The sequence below is a fragment of the Bos javanicus genome, chromosome 1, assembly GCF_032452875.1.
Source record: "Bos javanicus breed banteng chromosome 1, ARS-OSU_banteng_1.0, whole genome shotgun sequence".
In the NCBI taxonomy this organism is placed as follows: domain Eukaryota; kingdom Metazoa; phylum Chordata; class Mammalia; order Artiodactyla; family Bovidae; genus Bos; species Bos javanicus.
In genome coordinates this window covers 93155688-93175074 of record NC_083868.1, presented here as the reverse complement: position 1 = coordinate 93175074, position 19387 = coordinate 93155688, and the positions used below count along the sequence as shown (strand labels likewise).

Below are 19387 nucleotides of genomic sequence, written 5' to 3'. Positions count from 1 at the left end.
TGTTTACATAGCATCAAGAATGGTGCTAGATTTTTCTGGTATTTGTAAACCAGGATACTCCAACTACGTACCTATTTACTTTTGCATTAAAAAAAATCGTTAATTCTCTTTTCCCATATATATTTTAACTGTTTTTTTCTGGAATTAGAAGTACTGAGAAATAGGCATCTTTAACTTCACAAGCATTTCTTGCATATCCGCTATATGTACGGCACTGTGCCCCATCTGGGGATAGGATCAAACAAATGATTACAGTCCAGTGTTGGGACATACCTACAAAGGAATGTTCAGAGTAAACTGGGCATTTAAAGGAAGATGGGCTAACTGGGTTTGAAGTTCTGGCAACAACAATATTTGAGCTGAGGCTTGGAGATTGAGTACAAGTTGACTATTTAAACAAGCCAAAAAAACAGTGGTCCTCTGCAGAGAAGAATCAGTGGATGAGAGTGATGGAATCAGAGCCAGGATCCCACTAACTACAATGACTGTAATATTTTGGTGAATTTGGAAATTTAAAGGGAATATTCAAGATTATTACAGTTCTTAGGATTTTTCTTTTTAAAAAAAATTATTAATTAGAGGATAATTACCTTACAATGTTGTATCGGTTTCTACTGTGCAACATGAATCAACTGCATGTATACATATATCTTCTCCCTCTTGAGCCTCCCTCCCGCCCCCCTACTCCTATCCCGCCCCTGTAGGTCATCACAGAGCACCAAGCGGAGCTCCCTGTGCTTCCCACTAGCTATATCTTTTACACATGGTAGTGAATATGTGTCAGTGCTGCTCTCCCAATCCATCTCACCCTATAGGCTTTTTCTTAAAAGAAAATTTTTATTCAAAAATGACAAAGGCGGTTCTAAATGTATTAAACATAGTGTAGAGATGCAGGTTCAATCGCTGGGTTGGAAGGATGCCCTGGAGAAGGAAAAGGCAACCCACTCCAATGTTCTTGCCTAGAAAATCCCATGGACAAAGAAGCATGGCGGACTGTAGTCCTGGGGGGCATTGCAAAAACCTTGAACATAACTTAGTGACTGAACAACAACAATATTAATATTATCTGATTCCTGGGATAGTTTGACAATCAACTGAGAGGTACTATACACATTAGCTACATACTCCATCAGGTGAGAGAGCAGAGTGGTAGAAGTTCTACTACAAAGTTCATTCATTATTTATGGATTAATTGTTTCATGGAATGTTTATTCAATGGTAATTAAGTGTTAGAAACACAAAGATGGCCTCTGTTTAATCAGGGAGATAGGCTATACACCAGTGATAATATACTTTGGCAAGAGCTCAGATAGAGGTAAGCCAGAGATTGGTTGCTAAACCATCTTGTCTACATGTTTCCTATCTTATACAGTTTTCAAAGTGCATTTGAAGTGTTCAAAAAAGGAGTTGTTTCCCTGCCCTGCCCATTGCCTTTATTTTGTTCTGTTCGCATCATCTAGGTAGTTGAAAGTGAAAATTTGGTGAAAGTGAAAGTTGCTCAGTCATGTCTGACTCTTTGCGACCCCATGAACTATACAGTCCAGGGAATTCTCTAGGCCAGAATACTGGAGTGGGTAGCCCTTCCCTTCTCCAAACTACCATGAAATTTACATAATCCTCAAACTTTGTCATTAAAATTATTTTTAGCTAAGGAGAATTATGGGCTTCCCTGGTGACTCAGCTGGGAAAGAATCCACCTGCAGTGCAGGAGACCCCGGTTCAATTCCTGGCTCTGGAAGTTGCCCCGGTGAAGGGATAGGCTACCCACTCCAGTATTCTTGGGTTTCCCTGATAGCTCAGATGTTAAGAATCTCCCTACAGTGTGGGAGACCTGGGTTTGATCCCTGGGTTGGGAGATGCTCTGGAGGAGGGCATGGCAACCCACTCCAGTATTCTTGCCTGGAGAATCCCCAAGGACAGAGGTGCCGGGTGGGCTACAGTCCATGGAGTCACAAAGAGTCAGACATGACTGAGTGACTGAGCACACACAAGGAGAGTTATAGATTTATTTTTGCTACCTGTTTTGTTTGATGTGTGCATGTGTGTTTGTGTGTGAGTATAATGGGATGTTGGTACTTCTATATGTGATATTAGTGAGATTATTTAGTGTTGTTCCAGATTAGCAGTTTTATTGTATTCCACTTTTTTACACAGTGAGATATTCCTGTATTCCAAAATTCAGGATGCTTCAGTTTCTATCTTTTGAAAGTGCTAAAGCTTTTTGTAATCTCTGTAATTATTTTATGTAACCTTAATTAACACACTTTACCAAATTTCTTTGTAAATTTACTTAGTTTTGTAATTACTAAAAGTTTTTCATTTCTTTATATATGAAAAGACTAATCAAAAATTTTAACTAAAGGGAAGTCAAAGAATTCAACTATTAGTTAGAGATTTCTTGCAAAAAAATGACAATTTATTGTACCAAAGAGAAATAAGAATGTGCTCAAAGATTATGGGAACATGTCAAAATGACATTGGAAGCAATATAAAGAGGCTTCCATTGGCCAAATGTGGGACCATCTAAGCATCAAAATAAATAATAGTAGTAAAAGATTATAATCCCCAGGATATAATAAGAAGCCATGAGACTATACTGCTAAGAATGAAGGGATGAATTAATCCAAATTGGGGAGAAAGAAAAGCTTTTTCTTACAGCAGCCAATTCCATCTAATAATAAAATGTGATAAATTTAATATTTGTTTCAAATCAACCAGTGCCCCCCATTATGCTACACTGAGATAAAAAAAAAAAAAAAACATTATATCTATGGTTTTTCTGCCCAAAATTCATAACCTGAGGAAGTATAATCATGAGGAAACACAGCATATAAACCTTAGTTGAGGGACATTTTACACCATAACTGACCTATATTTCTCAAAAAATAACGAAGTCAAGGAAAGCAAGTTCAGTTCAGTTCAGTTGCTCAGTTGTGTCTGACTCTTCATGACCCCATGGACCACAGACGCAAGGCCTCCCTGTCCATCACCAACTCCCGGAGTTTACTCAAATTCATCTCCATGTTGTCGGTGATGCCATCCAACCATCTCATCCTCTGTCATCCTCTTCTCCTCCTGCAGTCAATCTTTCCCAGCATCAGAGTCTTTCAAATGAATCAACTCTTCACATCCGGTGGCCAAAGTATTTGAGTTTCAGCTTCAGCATCAGTCCTTCCAGTGAATATTCAGGACTGATTTCCTTTAGGATTGACTGGTTGGATCTCCTTGTAGTCCAAGGGACTCTCAAGAGTCTTCTCCAGCACCGCAGTTCAAAAGCATCAATTCTTTGGTGCTCAGGTTTCTTTATAGTCCAACTCTCACATCCATACATGACTACTGGAAAAACCGTAGCCTTGATGAGATGGACCTTTGTTGGTAAAGTAATGTGTCTGCTTCTTAATATGCTGTCTAGGTTGGTTATAACTTTTCTTGGAAGGAGCAAGGGTCTTTTAATTTCATTGCTGCAGCCACCATCTGCAGTGATTTTGAACCCCCCAAAAATAAAGCCTCTCACTATTTCCATTGTTTCCCCATCTATTTACCATAAAGTGATGGGACCGGATGCCATGACCTTAGTTTTCTGAATGTTTAGTTTTAAGCCAACTTTTTCACTCTCCTCTTTCAGTGTCATCAAGAGGCTCTTTAGTTCTTCTTCACTTTCTGTCCTAAGGTAGTGTCTGCATATCTGAGGTTATTGATATTTCTCCTGGCAATCTTGATTCCAGCTTGTGCTTCATCCAGCCCAGCATTTCTCATGATGTACTCCGCACATATGTTAAATATGCAAAAATAAGAAAAGCAAAGACAGACCAACAAACTGTTTGAAATTGAGGAGATTAAGTGGAAAACTAAATTCCATTTGTGATTCCAGATTTGGTGGGAAAGAGATTGAGAGTGAGGGAAGGAAAGATGGAAGAAGAGAAGGAAGGAAGGAAGAAGAGAGAAAAGAGGGAAGAAGGGAAGCATTGGCTTGTAGGAAATTTGGGTGAAGAAATACACGGTAATTTTTAATTCTGGTTTTTGAAAAGTTTTTGTAATACTGAAAGTATTCAAAAATAAAAAATATAAATCATTAAATCAGTCAGATTACCTTTTAATAAGGAGCAATATAGTAAAAGCAGCACTTAGTAAAGACCAGGTTTTGCTAGTCATACCTTAGAACGATGTGTATCTTCTCAAATATTCTATGATTATAGAAAAATTAAGCTGTGTTATCAGATTTCTTCATTGCCCAGACTTTATTTCCTGTCCTTCTCTTTTTATTATTTGTGTCCTCAGGGATCAGCTAGTGTGGGATTGAGGAACACAGCCTGCCTCCTTCCTCCTCAGATTGCAGCTCTGTGCAGTTGACTACTGCTGCTTGTTTTATAATGGTCAAAGTGACTCAAGTATCACTTGTTTTAAATTGGGTTTTGTTTTGTTTTGTGTTTTGCTATTTCATCCCACAGTCCAAAGTAAATATGTGCAACTAATATGTGTTAGCAGTTTTGGTAACTATGCTAAAATAGTATTTTTCTTTTTTCACATAGGCTTTGCCCAGGATGGTCCTATTTTAATTCCTTTAAAATTACTGCCACCCACTTTACGTCTAAAAGCATTTTCCCCAGAGGTTGTCTGCTGAGAGGGTTTGCTCCTAAATTTTCACTCTTCTGTTGCCATCAAAGAAAGACAGTTTCATTTGGAAAGTTTAGTTGTTGGTCTCCATGTGGTAACAGAATTGTAATATATTAATTCCTGTTCAGCAAACAGGTATAGCATGGCCATTGGGGGTGGATGTAGTGAAACATTCAGTTCAGAAAAAAATTAAGAAGATGAGAAAATTGTAAATATAAATTATAATTATAAAGTACATACACACACACACACACACATACTACATAAGAGAGACCAAAATATATGTTAGACAGTTAGATATTTATAAAAATTTGTATAGTCTTTACTGTTCCTGAAGCAATATAGTATAGTTCTAAACTGTGTAGTAATTCCTAAAAACTTTTCTTTATATGGCAACCGTTGTGGGTCCCTCATTGTAAAGTATGCATTTAAATCACTAGCCACATTTCTGCATAATCAAAACAATTAGAAATGAACAGTGTGATTTCTTGTCTATTGGGCCTTTTAGAAAGGAGATTTCTCTTTTTACACTTCTTTGTGAGAAAGATTACCCAGAAAACACAGAAATTTTGTCAGTTTTGGTAGCAGGTTTCTTTTCCAGATTGAAATAGATAAGCACACAATAGCCTAATTCAGGGAATGTTGGATAAGCTTTTCTTGACACAGAGACCAAGAAGCGTGAATGTTAACAATCTTAGGTTGGGGTGGAGAATGGAGACCATGGCACTGAACCTGGGGTTGAGGATGATGTTTTCCCCAGCATCTTGAACCCTTCTTTAAAAAAAAAAAAAATATATATATATATATTTATTTGTTTGTTTATTTGGCTGTACCAGGTCTTAGTTGAGGCATGCAAGATCTTTTGTTGTGGCACATAAGATCTTTAAGTTGTGGCATGTGGGATCTAATTCCCTGATGAGGGATTGAACCTGGATCCCCTGAATTGGGAGCACAGAGTCTTAGCCACTCAACCTCCAGGGAAGTCCCTTGAGCCATTCTTAATAATGGGAATAGTATACATAATTCAGGGCTAAGCAAATTGTGGTCTTTCCCTCTCCATTACTATCTATATTCAGAAGGAATTGATTAAAATAAATATTTTAGTCCTGTTTGGCCAAAGGAGTGACAAAATATTAAAATTAGATTATAATATAGAAGGATCAGTCTCATCTATTGACGTTGGGCATGTTGAAAATATTGGGAATTTGGGGACAAAAAATAAAATATCAACAGCTGTTTTCTTTCCATACATCTTTTAGCATTCACCTGCTTTCCCATTGTATTCCTTCATGTTCAGCTTCCAGGAACAAGAGCCTTGGTCAGTAACACAGTTTCCTTTTCCCAAACATGGGACATTAAAAAGCAAATTATCTCACAAGAAATAAATAAGACAATGTATCGAAATATAAAAGTTTAGAAATACCACTTAGTAATATGATATTAAGATATGAGCATCATTTCAGAGCAATTTGTTTCTGGAGGATATATACAAAAAAGAAACTATTTTGACTTTATCCTTTGTTATTTTCCAAGAAGAATTTGGACAGTAGCTCTCAAGAGAACACAAAAAAAAAAGGAAGCTAGCTAAAGATGATGTATAATTAAATATACCATGTGTGTTCTTTTTCCCTACTCAGACCCCAAATTATCCAATTTGAAGAATTTTTAAGTCATCATATTTTAAACAATCTTGACTCAAAAAATAAAGAGAAACTAACCAATTATATCTTAACATAAGGGTTTTATTTTGCTATTACTGTCTCCCCTCAAAACAGAGTATTTTTCAAAAGTGAGTTTGGTGACAGAGTATAAGGAAAACTTGTTTGCTCCAAGGCTGAGCAACTAGTCAGAAAGATTGTATGAATCTAAAAAGAAAAGACTGTCTAGAATAAGTCAGTGACATGAGTAGAATACAAAGTAGAATACAGAGACAGAGTGTAAGGGAAGAATTGACCGGACTTAGCAACTAAGAAGATCAGGAGAGTTAGCATCTGGGATTTCTGATTGGATTTTTAGCCAGAGAGTTTGAGGTATTAGTCACACAGTTTTAAATATCTTTATGTTTAAGGTGCCTAGGACACAGTCTTTTACCCAGTGATTTGTTCCATTTTTTATGCTATGACTTAGTGCAATTTGGGAGAATTGATTTTGGTTTTTTTTTAAGATGCTATAAGATTCTTTTAATTGTATATAGAGGTGGTTCTATTTATAAGGAGATAATTGACATGCTTTACAGTATTATACAAACAGAACTATTTGACCAACCTTCCAGAGTGATTTAAATGATGCAACTAAAACTGGAATTATAGAGGAGACATATTTAGTTATTGTAGAGATAATTTATTACTACTTTTTTTTTACATGTTATGTATTGAATGATCATTATCAGTAAGTCAGTTTTTGTGTGAATGTAGAGATTTATTTGACTGTAACTGGACTCATTCAATATTATTTCAAGAGGAATTAAATACAAATCCTGGGTTTTACACCAAGTGTCATAAGTTATATTTAGATATCAATTTTTGATCTGAATATATTTGATCTATACCTATATTTTGATGTAGAATTATAAGCAATAAACTACCTAGAATGTATTCTTATTCTCTCAATCAACTTCTCTTTGTCTCACACACACAAACACAGACACTCTCATATCTCCTTTATCCTTCAAGAGTCCTTTCTATCTAATGCACAGTAATCCTTCCATAATGTTGTTTTCAGGGTTCATGCCATCAACCTATTTTTATAGATCTAAACATTTGTAACAAATTCCTCCAGGAATTTAAACTAATGGTTCTGTATTATACCAAAATTCACTTAATAGCAAGTAAAGTAAAAGAATTCCTTGTCACTGTGTTTTATATTTTAATATGCTTTCATATATATGAATATTACATATTTGCAATATTCTTTTATGTAAGAAGATATCATGAAATTTTCCTTAAATTATTATGTAGATTCAATAAAAGATGACTTAACTAGAAAGATATGTGTCTTTGGAACCTATTTTTAAAAACTTCCATCTCAAGAATGATTTAATATTTCCAGGATTGTACACACATACACTCACTCACCTGATAGACTAGGGATTGTCCTTTTGTTTCTTAGCATGTTGAGTCTCATAGGAAAAAAAAGACTAATCATGTATTTCTTAGTGTTTTTCAAAATTATCCAGGAAGATTTGACTTCATCTATTGTTCCCCACAATGACCCTAAAGAATTTCTGATTCATATATCCATTCTGAGAATGGATTGAGTTATTCAGTCAATAGAGATTATTATCACAGTCTGGTTTTCACAAATGTAATTGACTTCCTGTTTTTTAAAAAAGTAAATTAAAAGTATATTTTAAATTGAATAAAATAATTTTTATCACAAACATGGAACTATTATGTTGTTTCTATAATGGGTCTTCAATAAGAGTAAATCTACTTTTTAAAATTAATTAGTTCCATAAACTTGCAGAGATTGGAAAATACATCCCTTAATATACTTAATCAATCTCTGCTGCTGCTGCTAAGTCACTTCAGTCATGTCCGACTCTATGTGACCCCATAGACGGCAGCCGACCAGGCTCCCCGTCCCTGGGATTCTCCAGGCAGGAGTACTGGAGTGGGGTGCCATTTCCATCTCCAATGCATGAAAGTGAAAAGTGAAAGAAATTGCTCAGTCATGTCCGACCCTCAGCAACCCCATGGACTGCAGCCTACCAGGCTCCTTCATATATCTCTAAATATTTTCTATGTAATAAATTAATAATCTATAAAACAGAACATTTTATAAAATACTTTTTCATTTATATTTCAGGGAAGTAAAATTTGCCACCCCAAAATGTGTCTTTGGAATGAGGATTATTTTAGGCTGTTTATTTTTAAGAAACAGAAGACTCAATAAGTCTTTCTTTTACCTCCCCCTTGGGCTGCCTAAAGAGTTAGATAAAAGGACCCTTAACAGGAAGTGAAGTGTCCCCAGGGATAGCTATGAAGAATATGGGCTCAATGTGGTAGGGAGAGTTTAGCAATTCATATAAATTAAAGTCAGCTCTGTGTCCCATGTCTCTGCCTGGTCTATCTTTTAAAAATTTAATTTTTTAATTGTTTGTTTTTTAGTTTTTACAATGTTGTGTTGTTTTCTGCCACACAACAATACAAATCAGCCATAATTTTACATACATCCTCTTCCTCCTTCCCTCCCTCCCAAGCCTCCCAAGCCATGCCCCTTCCCATCCCTCTAGGTCATCAGAGAGTGCCACACTGGGCTCCATGTGCTCTACAGCAACTTCTCACCAGCTATGCGTCTCATGCCTGATGGTGTAAATACGCTGAGGCTACTTTCTCCCTTCATCCCACTCTCTCTCTCCCCCACTGTGTCCACAAGTCCATTTTCTACATCTGCATCTCCATTCTGCCTGGCCCATTTTCACGTGAATCTCCTTCATCCCCTTTGAATTCCCAAACCAGCATCCTCTTTTGTCTTTAGCTGAAATGGCATTTAAGGTGAAGGCTTCAATCATTTTGGCAAAGTTTTCCTGATTCTTTCTTATGTATACGTGTTATTAAATTTGTTTATTGGTTCCTTTAGAGGTAGCATTTCTTTGTGGAAAGGTCAGCAAGGTGATTTCCCTTAGCTTCAAGAGAGACAAATTTATAATGCCCCAGGATCTTAATACTAAAACAGCAGATAAAAATATTGTATTCAATAGTTCCTGAACATAGGGTTCACTTTTATTTATGCTGAAAGTAAGGAAACCACACAGCTTTCACAATATTCCAAAATTGTGAGGTACTCTGAAACCATGTCTCCTATTAGTATAAATATTAGCAGTTTTGCCCTTGGCTAAAGTACAAGCCACTGTAAGAGAGTATAATTCAGCATGTTGGGCTGAAGTAGCCATAAGTAAAGGTGCTGTCTCAACACTAACAGAAGGAGTTGAAGTAGCAAACCCAGCACAGTATTTCCCATTGTTACCTTTTAAATATGAACCATCAGTGAACCGTGAGAAGTAAATGTTACCCAAAAGAATTTTCTGTAGATCATCGGGAGAGTCAGGAGGTGGTACATCAGCATTAAGCAGTTGTGAGGGACCTCATCAGAGACACAGGGGAGAAGAGTAGCAGGGTTAAGGTTGTTACAACATAGAAGACTTATGTGAGGAGCAGTTAACAACAGAACTTCATAAGACATTAAGTGGCTGACAAAGAAATGTTGAGTGTGATGAGAGTTTAGGAGGGCTTCTACTCTGTGGTATACAAAAATAGTTAACGGGGATAGCAATTTTCTCAGTGGCCTTAATCAGAAGGGCAGGAGTCATAATGGCTCTAAGCCAAGGGGGATATCCCTGTGCCAGGGGGTCCATTTGCTGGCTATTGCATGCATGGGTCAGTGGTGGTTCCCATGTTTATGAGCGAGTACATACAAGGCATTCATTTCCTTTTTATATATATAAAAAAAAAAAAGAAAAAGAGAATCTGGTCATTAGGATATCCAAGGGTCAGGTAAGTTCATCAAACTGTTCTTTAAGGCTTCAAAGGCTATGTCATCATCCAGTTCTTCCCATAAAATTGGGTCAAGGTTGTTACTGTTGAGTAAAACATATAGACATTTCGCCATAAGAGAGAAATTTTGGAATCCAGTTTTGGCAGTAACTGACTAGCTTAACTCCAGGAGTTGGTGATGGACAGGGAGGCCTGGCATGCTGCAGTCCATGGGGTCGCAAAGAATGGGACACGACTGAGCGACTGAACTTAAAACCTCAGAGTCGGTGCTTAGTTTTGGGTTTAAGGAAATTTAAGACACCATGAAATATATTTGGATCTAGGTAAAGCCCTTGTTCTATTAATAACATCAGATGCCCTTATTATCGAGCCCAGGTTTGAACAAACTGCAATTTTCCCTTGGAGACCTCATGTCCCTTTAAGGCTGAAAGTCTTAGTAAGTGGTGGATGCCTTCTTGTAAAAAGGCTTGAAGAAAGCAAGGAAGCAAATCTCCACATATTGCACCAAAGTAGAACCTCTGAGGAACTTTGTGTCATCCAGGTCATCCTTCAGGATTGACAATAATAAAAACTCTCAGCAAAACCATCAGACATTATTTTACTGGCTAGGTGAATTGTTTTTCTTCCTAAGTGAAAGCAAAAAGTTATTGGCTACCTTCAACAACTGGAAACTAAAGAATGTGCCACATAATCAATTACTGTAAAGGATTCCCTTCCAGCAGGAATGGATATCAGTAGAGCATAAAGGTTAAGAATAACAGGGTGTTAAGGGATAACAATTTGTTTATTGCTCAGAGGTCCTGGACAGACTTTCACCTTTGGTTTTTAGGTTTTCTCATCAGTAAAATGGTAGTGTTACAGGGACTAGTACAAGGGACAATGAGCCCTTGAGCCTTGTAACCTTCTATTACGGGCTTCATGCCTTCTTTACTGTAGGGTATTGATTAATTCTGGGAAAAGATTTTGAGGAATCTATTTGAACTTAATTTTTTTTTTTTTTTGGCTGCGCTGGGTCTTAGTTGCTGCACGCTGGCTTTCTCTAGTTGTGGATTGCTGGAGCTTCTCTTGCTGCAGAGCCTGGGCTCTAGAACACCTGGCTCAGTAGTTAGGGCACATGTGCTTAGTTGCTTCACGGCATGTTGGATCTTTCTGGTCCAGGAATGGATCCAACCCATATCCCCTGCATTGGCGGGCAGATTCTTAACCAGCAGAGAAGTTCCCATCTGAATCTCATAAGAGATGTGATGTGGAATTACCAACATCAGTTGATGATTTACCCGTAAGGAAGGTGGTAACAGATGTAATAGGGCCAAAGATCAGTGTTTCCAGGATCAGCCCTAGTGTCATCAGAGACAGAGTGAATAAAACATGTCAAAGGGTAATTTAATTCCACTGGTAGGTTACTTTGATGATTGCTGTAAAGTTCTAGAATTGTCTTCCCCTTTTGGGAGAAAGCAATTCTGGCATGATACTTCTCTAAGAAGTCTTGGCCTCATAGGATGTGTATCTTTCAAAGGGCCTAAACAAAGACAATAGATTCAGAGACAGGAACCTCTTGAGGTTCAACTCCACTAGTTGAACTTTTTAGTATTCCAAAGCAGAGCTGCTTTACAGGAGTGTGTTTGAACATGGAGAGTGTGACTTTAGTGTTATTTAGGACTGGAAGAGATTCATCCCCAATCTGGAGTAATATTTCTCCAAGCCGATCAAGAGGGAGGGTTGGGAAGAGCCCCTGTGGTCCTTTGGAGCCCCATCATTAAGAAGTGAAAGGAACATAGAAAGGCAGGTTGGAAAACTGAAGGTGCCTATAGCACTTAAATTTGTAACAATCTCTTTTTCAATTTCCTGGCTCCTTTCAAAAATAGAAGAAACCAGGGTAGTTTGGGTTTTGTTTGTTGTTGTAAGTCGTATCCAACTCTTTTGCGACCCCATGGACTGTAGTAGCCCTCCAGGCTCCACTGTCCATGGGCCTTCACAGGCAAGAATATTGGAGTGGTTTGCCATTTTCTTCTCCAGAGGATCTTCCTGACCCAGGGATCAAATCCATGTCTTCCGCATTGCAGGCTGATTCTTTACTCTGAGCCATCAGGAAAGACTTAGGTTTTGTTTAGGGAATCTTCATTTGCTGGAGCTCAAGATTAAGAAGGTTAATGTTTTTCCTTTAGGTAACTCATTTAGAGTGAGAGAGAGCTGGCTTGTCAGATTAACTAAATCAGGAGTGGATGTGGTTTCCCATTCCATCCTGATTCTTTACTGGAAGAAAAGGTCTCAGGTTAGCCCATTCATAAATACAGAGTTTAAAGTTACCAGGATAGAATCAACATCTGAAAGAAGAAAAGAATTTTCTCTAAAAATAATCTGAAGTTGATTTTAATAGTTATGACCAGTTTCATCAGATTTTTGTGTGCAAGCCTGAATTTTGTCCAATCAACAAACTTAGGTAAATCCCTAGGAATTGCCTGATGAGTCACCGGTGATTGCTTGAGCCTGATCAGATAGTAAAGTAGCAGGCTGCTCTTTCAGTTGTGATTCTAGACACCTTTCAGGATATTCTCAGCAGTTTTCATCCAGTAGTGGGTCTGGCCTTCACCAACAAACTTATGAACTAGCTGATATAGGTCAGACAAACCAGGTAGATAAGTCTGAATGACTATATTAAATTCCTTAGTAATTCTGTGAGGATTTTTTGTTACTTTGGGAAAATCTTTGACTATGGTTTCAAGGAAAAGGGAAGTTTGGCAAGAGAATTAGTGTGGAGGAATTTAGCTTATAAAGAAGGTGTAGGTGATGTAAGATCTTCCCTGGAGGCTCAGCGGTAAAGAATTTGGCTGCAATGCAGGAGACCCAGGTTCAATCTCTGGGTCAGGAAGATACCCTGGAGGAGGAAATGGCAACCCCCTCTAGTATTCTTGCCTGGGAAATCCCACGGTAGAGGATCCTGTCAGGCTACAGTTCATGGGATTGCAAGAGTCGGACACAACTTAGTGTGACTAAACCACCACCACCACCAGGTGATACAGAGGGAAGAGGAAGATGGCACCAGAGGCAGGTCCTGAGACAAAGAAGGCAGGGAAGGAGCATGAGGTTTTACAAGAATTGGAAGGACTGATGTTGAAGCTGAAACTCCAATACTTTGGCCACCTGATGCGAAGAGCTGACTCATTTGAAAAGACCATGATGCTGGGAAAGATTGAGGGCAGGAGGAGAAGGGGACAACAGAGGATGAGATGGTTGGATGGCATCACAGACTCAGTGGACATGGGTTTGGGTGGACTCTGGGAGTTGGTGATGGACAGGGAGGCCTGGCGTGCTGTGGTTCATGGGGTCGCAAAGAGTTGGACACGACTGAGCGACTGAACTGAACTGAATCTTTCTTTGTTGTTTTCTTTCTTTTGCCTCAACTCATCTTAAACATCTTATTTTGCAGAGAAGCAATTTTAGGCTCCTGATAACATTTGGAAACCTCAGAATACCAATTAAAATAAGTATTGCATTAAGTTTCTGGAAATGTTGGATCATTGTCCAATTTGGTTTTAAGAAAAATGAGTTTGGGGATTTTAAAAATTCCCCATAATGGCCACTGATATTCTAAATCACCTTTAGTTAGGTTGGTCCATTTGGTTAGAAATACGCCTGAGGAAGGACTATAGTTTTTAAACATAAAATTGGCCAGAGTCCCTGTAAATGGGCATGCTCAAAACTCTAGATAGTAGGGATCCCATTTCTCAAAGATTTCTACCTAGAGTAAAAGGATAATTTTCAAATAGCATAAACATCTCAAGCAACGCAAACAGCTCAAATAGCCTGCAGGTCTAATACCAGCCAGTTCAGAAGGAACACTCTAGTTCTGAAGGTCTGCTCAGTACAGCTCTAATGTAACAGCCCAATTCAAAGGGAATCAGGCCAAAGGCTTAATAGCACAGTGCCAATAAAATAGCCCCTCTTCCAAAAGGAATTGAGTCAAAGGCTGAACCCACACAGTTATAATGAAGCAGCCCCTGATCCCAGTGGAATGAACCAAAGGCTAGCCAATTCCAGGAGGAACAGCCCCCACCCCACCTCCCCCTCCCCGTTCCAGAACGAATCCTGCCGAAGATGAGCACAGTTTCAATTCAAAAAGGCCAATTTCAAAAATCAGGCAGATGCCAAATAAGTACTTGCACACATACAGAACAAAGTCTTAGCCAGAAAAGAAGTGAAGTGAAGTGAAGTCGTTCAGTAGTGTCCGACTCTTTGCGACCCCATGGACTGTAGCCTACCAGGCTCCTTTGTCCATGGTATTTTCCAGGCAATAGTACTGGAGTGGATTGTCATTTCCTTCTCCAGGTAGCCAGAAAAGACATAGTCTTAAAACAGAGCCCCAGTGAAGCCTGGAGGACTTCAAAGTGCAGATAGGGCAGAAGCTTAGGTCCAGAAGAAAGACTAACTCTTAAATCCCAGGGCTGACAAGAAAAGCAGTGAGCAGCAATGGGTTCAATGTGAGCATCACACTTGTCTACCATCACTAGCCTGGAAATCATCAGGGGTCTTGTCTGGATCTCCATGCAGGCCACCAAAATGTTGGCTTAAATAGACAGCCAGCAATTTCCCCAGTAGAAATGGGTTTGCTTGGGATCAACAAAGAATTGCAGTTTGGGGTCTACAACTATGGCGAGCCACATGCCAGTCCCCCCACAGCAAGGAAAGAAGGACTTTTTTAAAAAAGGGAAAAGGAAGGTGGGAGCATATAGTAAACAAAGAGTCTGTTGGAGGACTTTGAAGAGTTTGAAGTATAGTGGCTTTTCAGGGACCGAGTTGTGAGAGTCTCTCATTGGCTGAGCTCTTGCCAGGCAAGGAAAGCTTTTCTTCCTTTTGGGCTCTGCCATTGTCACAGTGCATGAGAGCTCCCCTTTCTGACTTCCCAACTCTATTTTAATTGAGGTTTCTCTTTATCAGTTTTGCACTATCCATCTCCTTTTTTTAAATTGCCTTTTCTACTCTGTCAGTTTAGATCTTTGTAACCTCTCCCCACCCTCATTCTATTAATCAACATATATTCCTCTTCATTATTAAATTCACTATGAAATTGAGCTTTGAACATTGGAGAAATATGAATCTCAACTTTTCAAGAATCTTCAAATGTTCTATATTGTTTTCTAACTTCTTATATTATCTCAGTTTAGCATCTTGGGCATTATATTCTAAAATATAATCTCAAATTATATCAGCTACAGTGATTCTTAACCATGGTGCATCATCAATAAATATGTACATATACCTATACATGCAAAGAGTTGCATATAATTTTATGCACAAGTCTTAGAAAAATACCCCTGTTCTGTGTCCTCATATCCTGCCAGTCTGCCACACATACATTAAATTCCAACCATATAAGACCACAAGCAACTTGAGGACTGACAGTTTTTATGCAAAAACACACCCTCATACACCCCATGATACTATCTCAAATATCTCCACCAAGTAAGTCAGCCCCTAGAATGTCTCTCTTGAGGTCTTTCACAATGTTTTCATTCTCTCTTTACCTGCTACCTGTTACCTGTTACCTGGATAGCTTGGGAAACATTTGGGAAAGATAAATATCATTTTCCAGATTTTAGTCTCTGCTATTCTTCCTAAAGTAAATTAGTTTATTCTGGTGGAAAATAATTTTTTCCTAAAGAACTTGGGTTTTACTCATCTTGATGAAAACAGGTTTCAATTTTATTTAAATTTTATATCTGTTTGACTCATGTCAACTCAAAATGGTGTTCTTTGATGTCTTTTGGTTTCTATTTTCCAGGTTTCTTGAGCACAGGGGATCAGGCTGCAAAAGGAAACTATGGACTCCTTGATCTCATACAGGCTTTAAGATGGACTAGTGAGAATATTGGATTCTTTGGTGGTGACCCCTTAAGAATCACTGTTTTTGGATCTGGCGCTGGGGGTTCATGTGTCAATCTGCTGACTTTATCCCATTATTCTGAAGGTAACCGTTGGAGCAATTCAACCAAAGGTATTATGCAGGTTGCAAATTTTGACAATTTTGGTGTCTGCATGCCACCACCATCAGTAGTATGTGATGCTCTGTATATATTTCTGTTTAAACTAAATGTTAGAATGAACTCAATAACTGTTTCAAACTTTGTTTCTTCAGCTTCTCTATGCATGTTTAAATTTTTGTCAAACTCTTTTCTTTGTTTCCTGTGGAGCTTGGTTTGGATGCCCTTACAAGCACACTTCAGAATAATTAACATTACAGTAACTTTTCTCTCCTCCAAAGGGTGATTTTGGGGAAAATCAAAGATGTTCACATTTCTGTTATGTTGATTCAGTAATCAAAATCAAAGACATGGGTTTTTAAAAAAATATCGTTTAATGCAAGGCTTGTATATAATCTATTTCCTAGATGGTAAACTTTTAAACCCTTTACTAGTATGAAGATAATAAGGAAGCGGTTGTTAGCTAGTTCGTCTGGAAACATCATTTTCACTTGTCTGAGTAGAGGACAGACGTTTGATTATTTTGCATGCATGATCCAAAATTGTCAAAGCATTAAGGTCACTAGTAGGGCTTTTGATTAAAAAGAAAAATATGTTTGATTTTGTGCTTTTTCTATTTTCAACTCAAAAATGTTATTTTTTCCCCCTGAAGCCTGGCAAAGCAGCCTGGAACACTGAGGCTGGTTAAATCCATGAGATATTGTTTTTGTCTCCATTTTCTGGCCTTGACATCTTTTTTCCAAAATGCCTGTGCAAGGCTTATCATGCTGGTCTTTATGAACTCCCATTTTACCATGAGTTTAGTCACCCATTCTTATAGCATTATTAACTTGAAATATCCACAAGAACAGAGGTGTTTTGTTAGAGAAATCTGTAAAGTAAATACTTTCTTCCATTATACATACAGAATAGATAGGAAAAGAGAGAATACATATCAACCATCTTATATTTTCTGCTTTTCCATTGTCAGTTTATGGGTATTAAGAAAGTATACACTGTCAGTTTTAAATCATGAAGCTTGTGAGTTTGTAAGACTAAGTTTTAGTATATGAGCATTAGACACAGAATATTTGTTTTTGGCATCAAAGACACATTAATGTCAAATTTCAGAATAACAGTCATTAAATGAGTTTATATATTTGGAGGATCATATATTATTACTGACTTAATTTGTAGACATAGTTTATGTAATATCTCACTTTATCAGTAGAGTTCTGATTCAAGATAACAAAATGACACCTGTATGAGAACTCTCCCAAAGTATAGAGATTTTGGTCTTCAGTGAAATGACTTATTTTGAAATAATAAAGTTTGTTGTTTTTTTCCGTACTTGAACAGATTAGAATGTTCTAGCTTGAAGACTAAACTAACACCAGTACTTATCTAGGATAATGTTAGCCAATCTCTTCAGATTCTTAGGGTCATTTGGTCTCAAAGCCTATTTGCACTGATTTTTTTTTCTAAATGTAAAGTGAACATGGGTATCAAAGCCATTTTCAGCCAATATAAAACTAGCATTTTATAAAGAGATGAATCAATTAGTCCATCAGCTAGTGTTGCTATTCATCAATCAATCAATGTGGTAAACAGTGGCAAATGGCTGTGCAAAGAGGTGAAAACATAACATTCCATCACACACACTCTTCAAGGAAATCTATCCATGCCTGGCTAGATAAATGTACTTATGTGTGATCTAGTTCTAAGCTTATTTCTAGTAACAAAGCTGCCTAAATTGACCAGGAGATGCTCAGAAGGGGTCTTGGAATCATCAGGCTAATTTTATCTCTGTTACAGACTTTAAAGTTTGGGAACTTCCTAGAGCTGCAACAATTCTCAGGCCTGTAACAATCATGCATACGAGCACTCTCACTAATGATAGAATATGTGGATTTTCCCAGTACCATTTAGATGGCATATTTCAGACTATATTAAATGTGATATGTATTTTTTGGGTGTATTTAGTTAATGTCATTAAGTCCCTAAAATGGGAAAGAATCTTATAGAAGTCTTATTTTAGCTATAAAGTTTTTAAGCAGTAAAATATTTCTCTGAGCCAATGTTGACAAACACAGTTTTAAAAAGTTATTCGTTACTATAGGTATTCTCTTTGCTGTAGCAAACTGAAAATATTTTCATAAAGATGTCAGAAATCAAAACAAATATTTATTAGTATTGTTTGACTTTTTGAATATTTTATAATTATCTGGAAACATTATTACAGGCATTTTGAATACATATATGTGTTTGGAGAAAAAAAGTGAAAGCTTTGCTTCTAATTTAGTCATTAATTTAGCACCTTTGTGAAAAAGAATTCTTATATATTAACACATATGAATGATTGAGCATGTGTTTGAATAACTGAAATACAAAGCTGTATTTGGAAATTGACAATAAAGGTAATTTTTAAAATAGAATAGATGAATTATATTTTTAAAATGAGAATTTTATTAGAAAATACCCTAATAAGTAAAGTTCATTTATAAATTTGAATGGTATGCAGCTCTTATCAAGCTGCATATGGTACCATGATTTATAATTTTTAAATGTAATTAAGTGAAAAGCAATGGACCATGTACTTTTCATCTTTTTGATAAAATATAGCAGTGCACATTCAACAGTGGAAAAAGTTAAATCACCCCCTGCCCCCACTAAATCCTTCTGCTGATGGTTTTCTCTTTAACCTAGCAAATACACTGAAAATGTTATATCTTCCTCAGGAAGATGAGTTTTCAACATACTGTGTCTGATATAAAGAGCTGGAAAGAATATGTCTGAAGTGGTATTCTGTTTTGTGTGCCTTTAAGGCCATCCCCAGGGTATTAGCCGATTCCCAGCCCCAGTAATTATGTAAACATATCAACAATTGTTTTCAAATAAATTCTGATGAAAACAAACACAGAGCCATTTTGAAGAAAGATACATGCAGCCAAATTGGAGGAAATAACCTCAAAAGACAAGACAAAGTCTGATGTAAAGTTAAAGGGGAGAGAGCCCCATCTGGTTGGCTGTGACAGTAACATAGGTGTTTACATGCTGAGCAAATGAATACTTGAGACTTCTTTTATCACTACCATTTACACATTCTCCATTTCTCCTTGTTTACTGCCTTTTTGAGACAGTGCACAATTTAGATCTCTTTCTTCTCAAAGTAGTTGCTACTGAAAGCAGAAGACTCTAATCCATCTTTCCAATTCATTGTACCCTGGGGATGAATTTGTGTACCTTCTCTTAAGCAAAAATGTCTCTATCTCCCTGTTTCTTGAGTCATATCTGGGTTTTTATATACACATCTCAAATATC

At 37.4% G+C, this 19387-nt stretch overlaps 1 protein-coding gene across 6 annotated transcripts in view; it reads left to right on the top strand.

Moving 5' to 3' along the window:
• NLGN1 (neuroligin 1) overlaps positions 1-19387 on the top strand; it is a 956715-nt gene that overhangs the window by 933024 nt on the left and 4304 nt on the right. For all 6 annotated transcript variants that reach the window (XM_061415495.1, XM_061415492.1, XM_061415488.1 and 3 more), the window contains one exon: positions 15889-16101. In XM_061415495.1, the coding sequence (XP_061271479.1) occupies positions 15889-16101 (213 nt within the window). The remainder of the gene's footprint in view (positions 1-15888; positions 16102-19387) is intronic.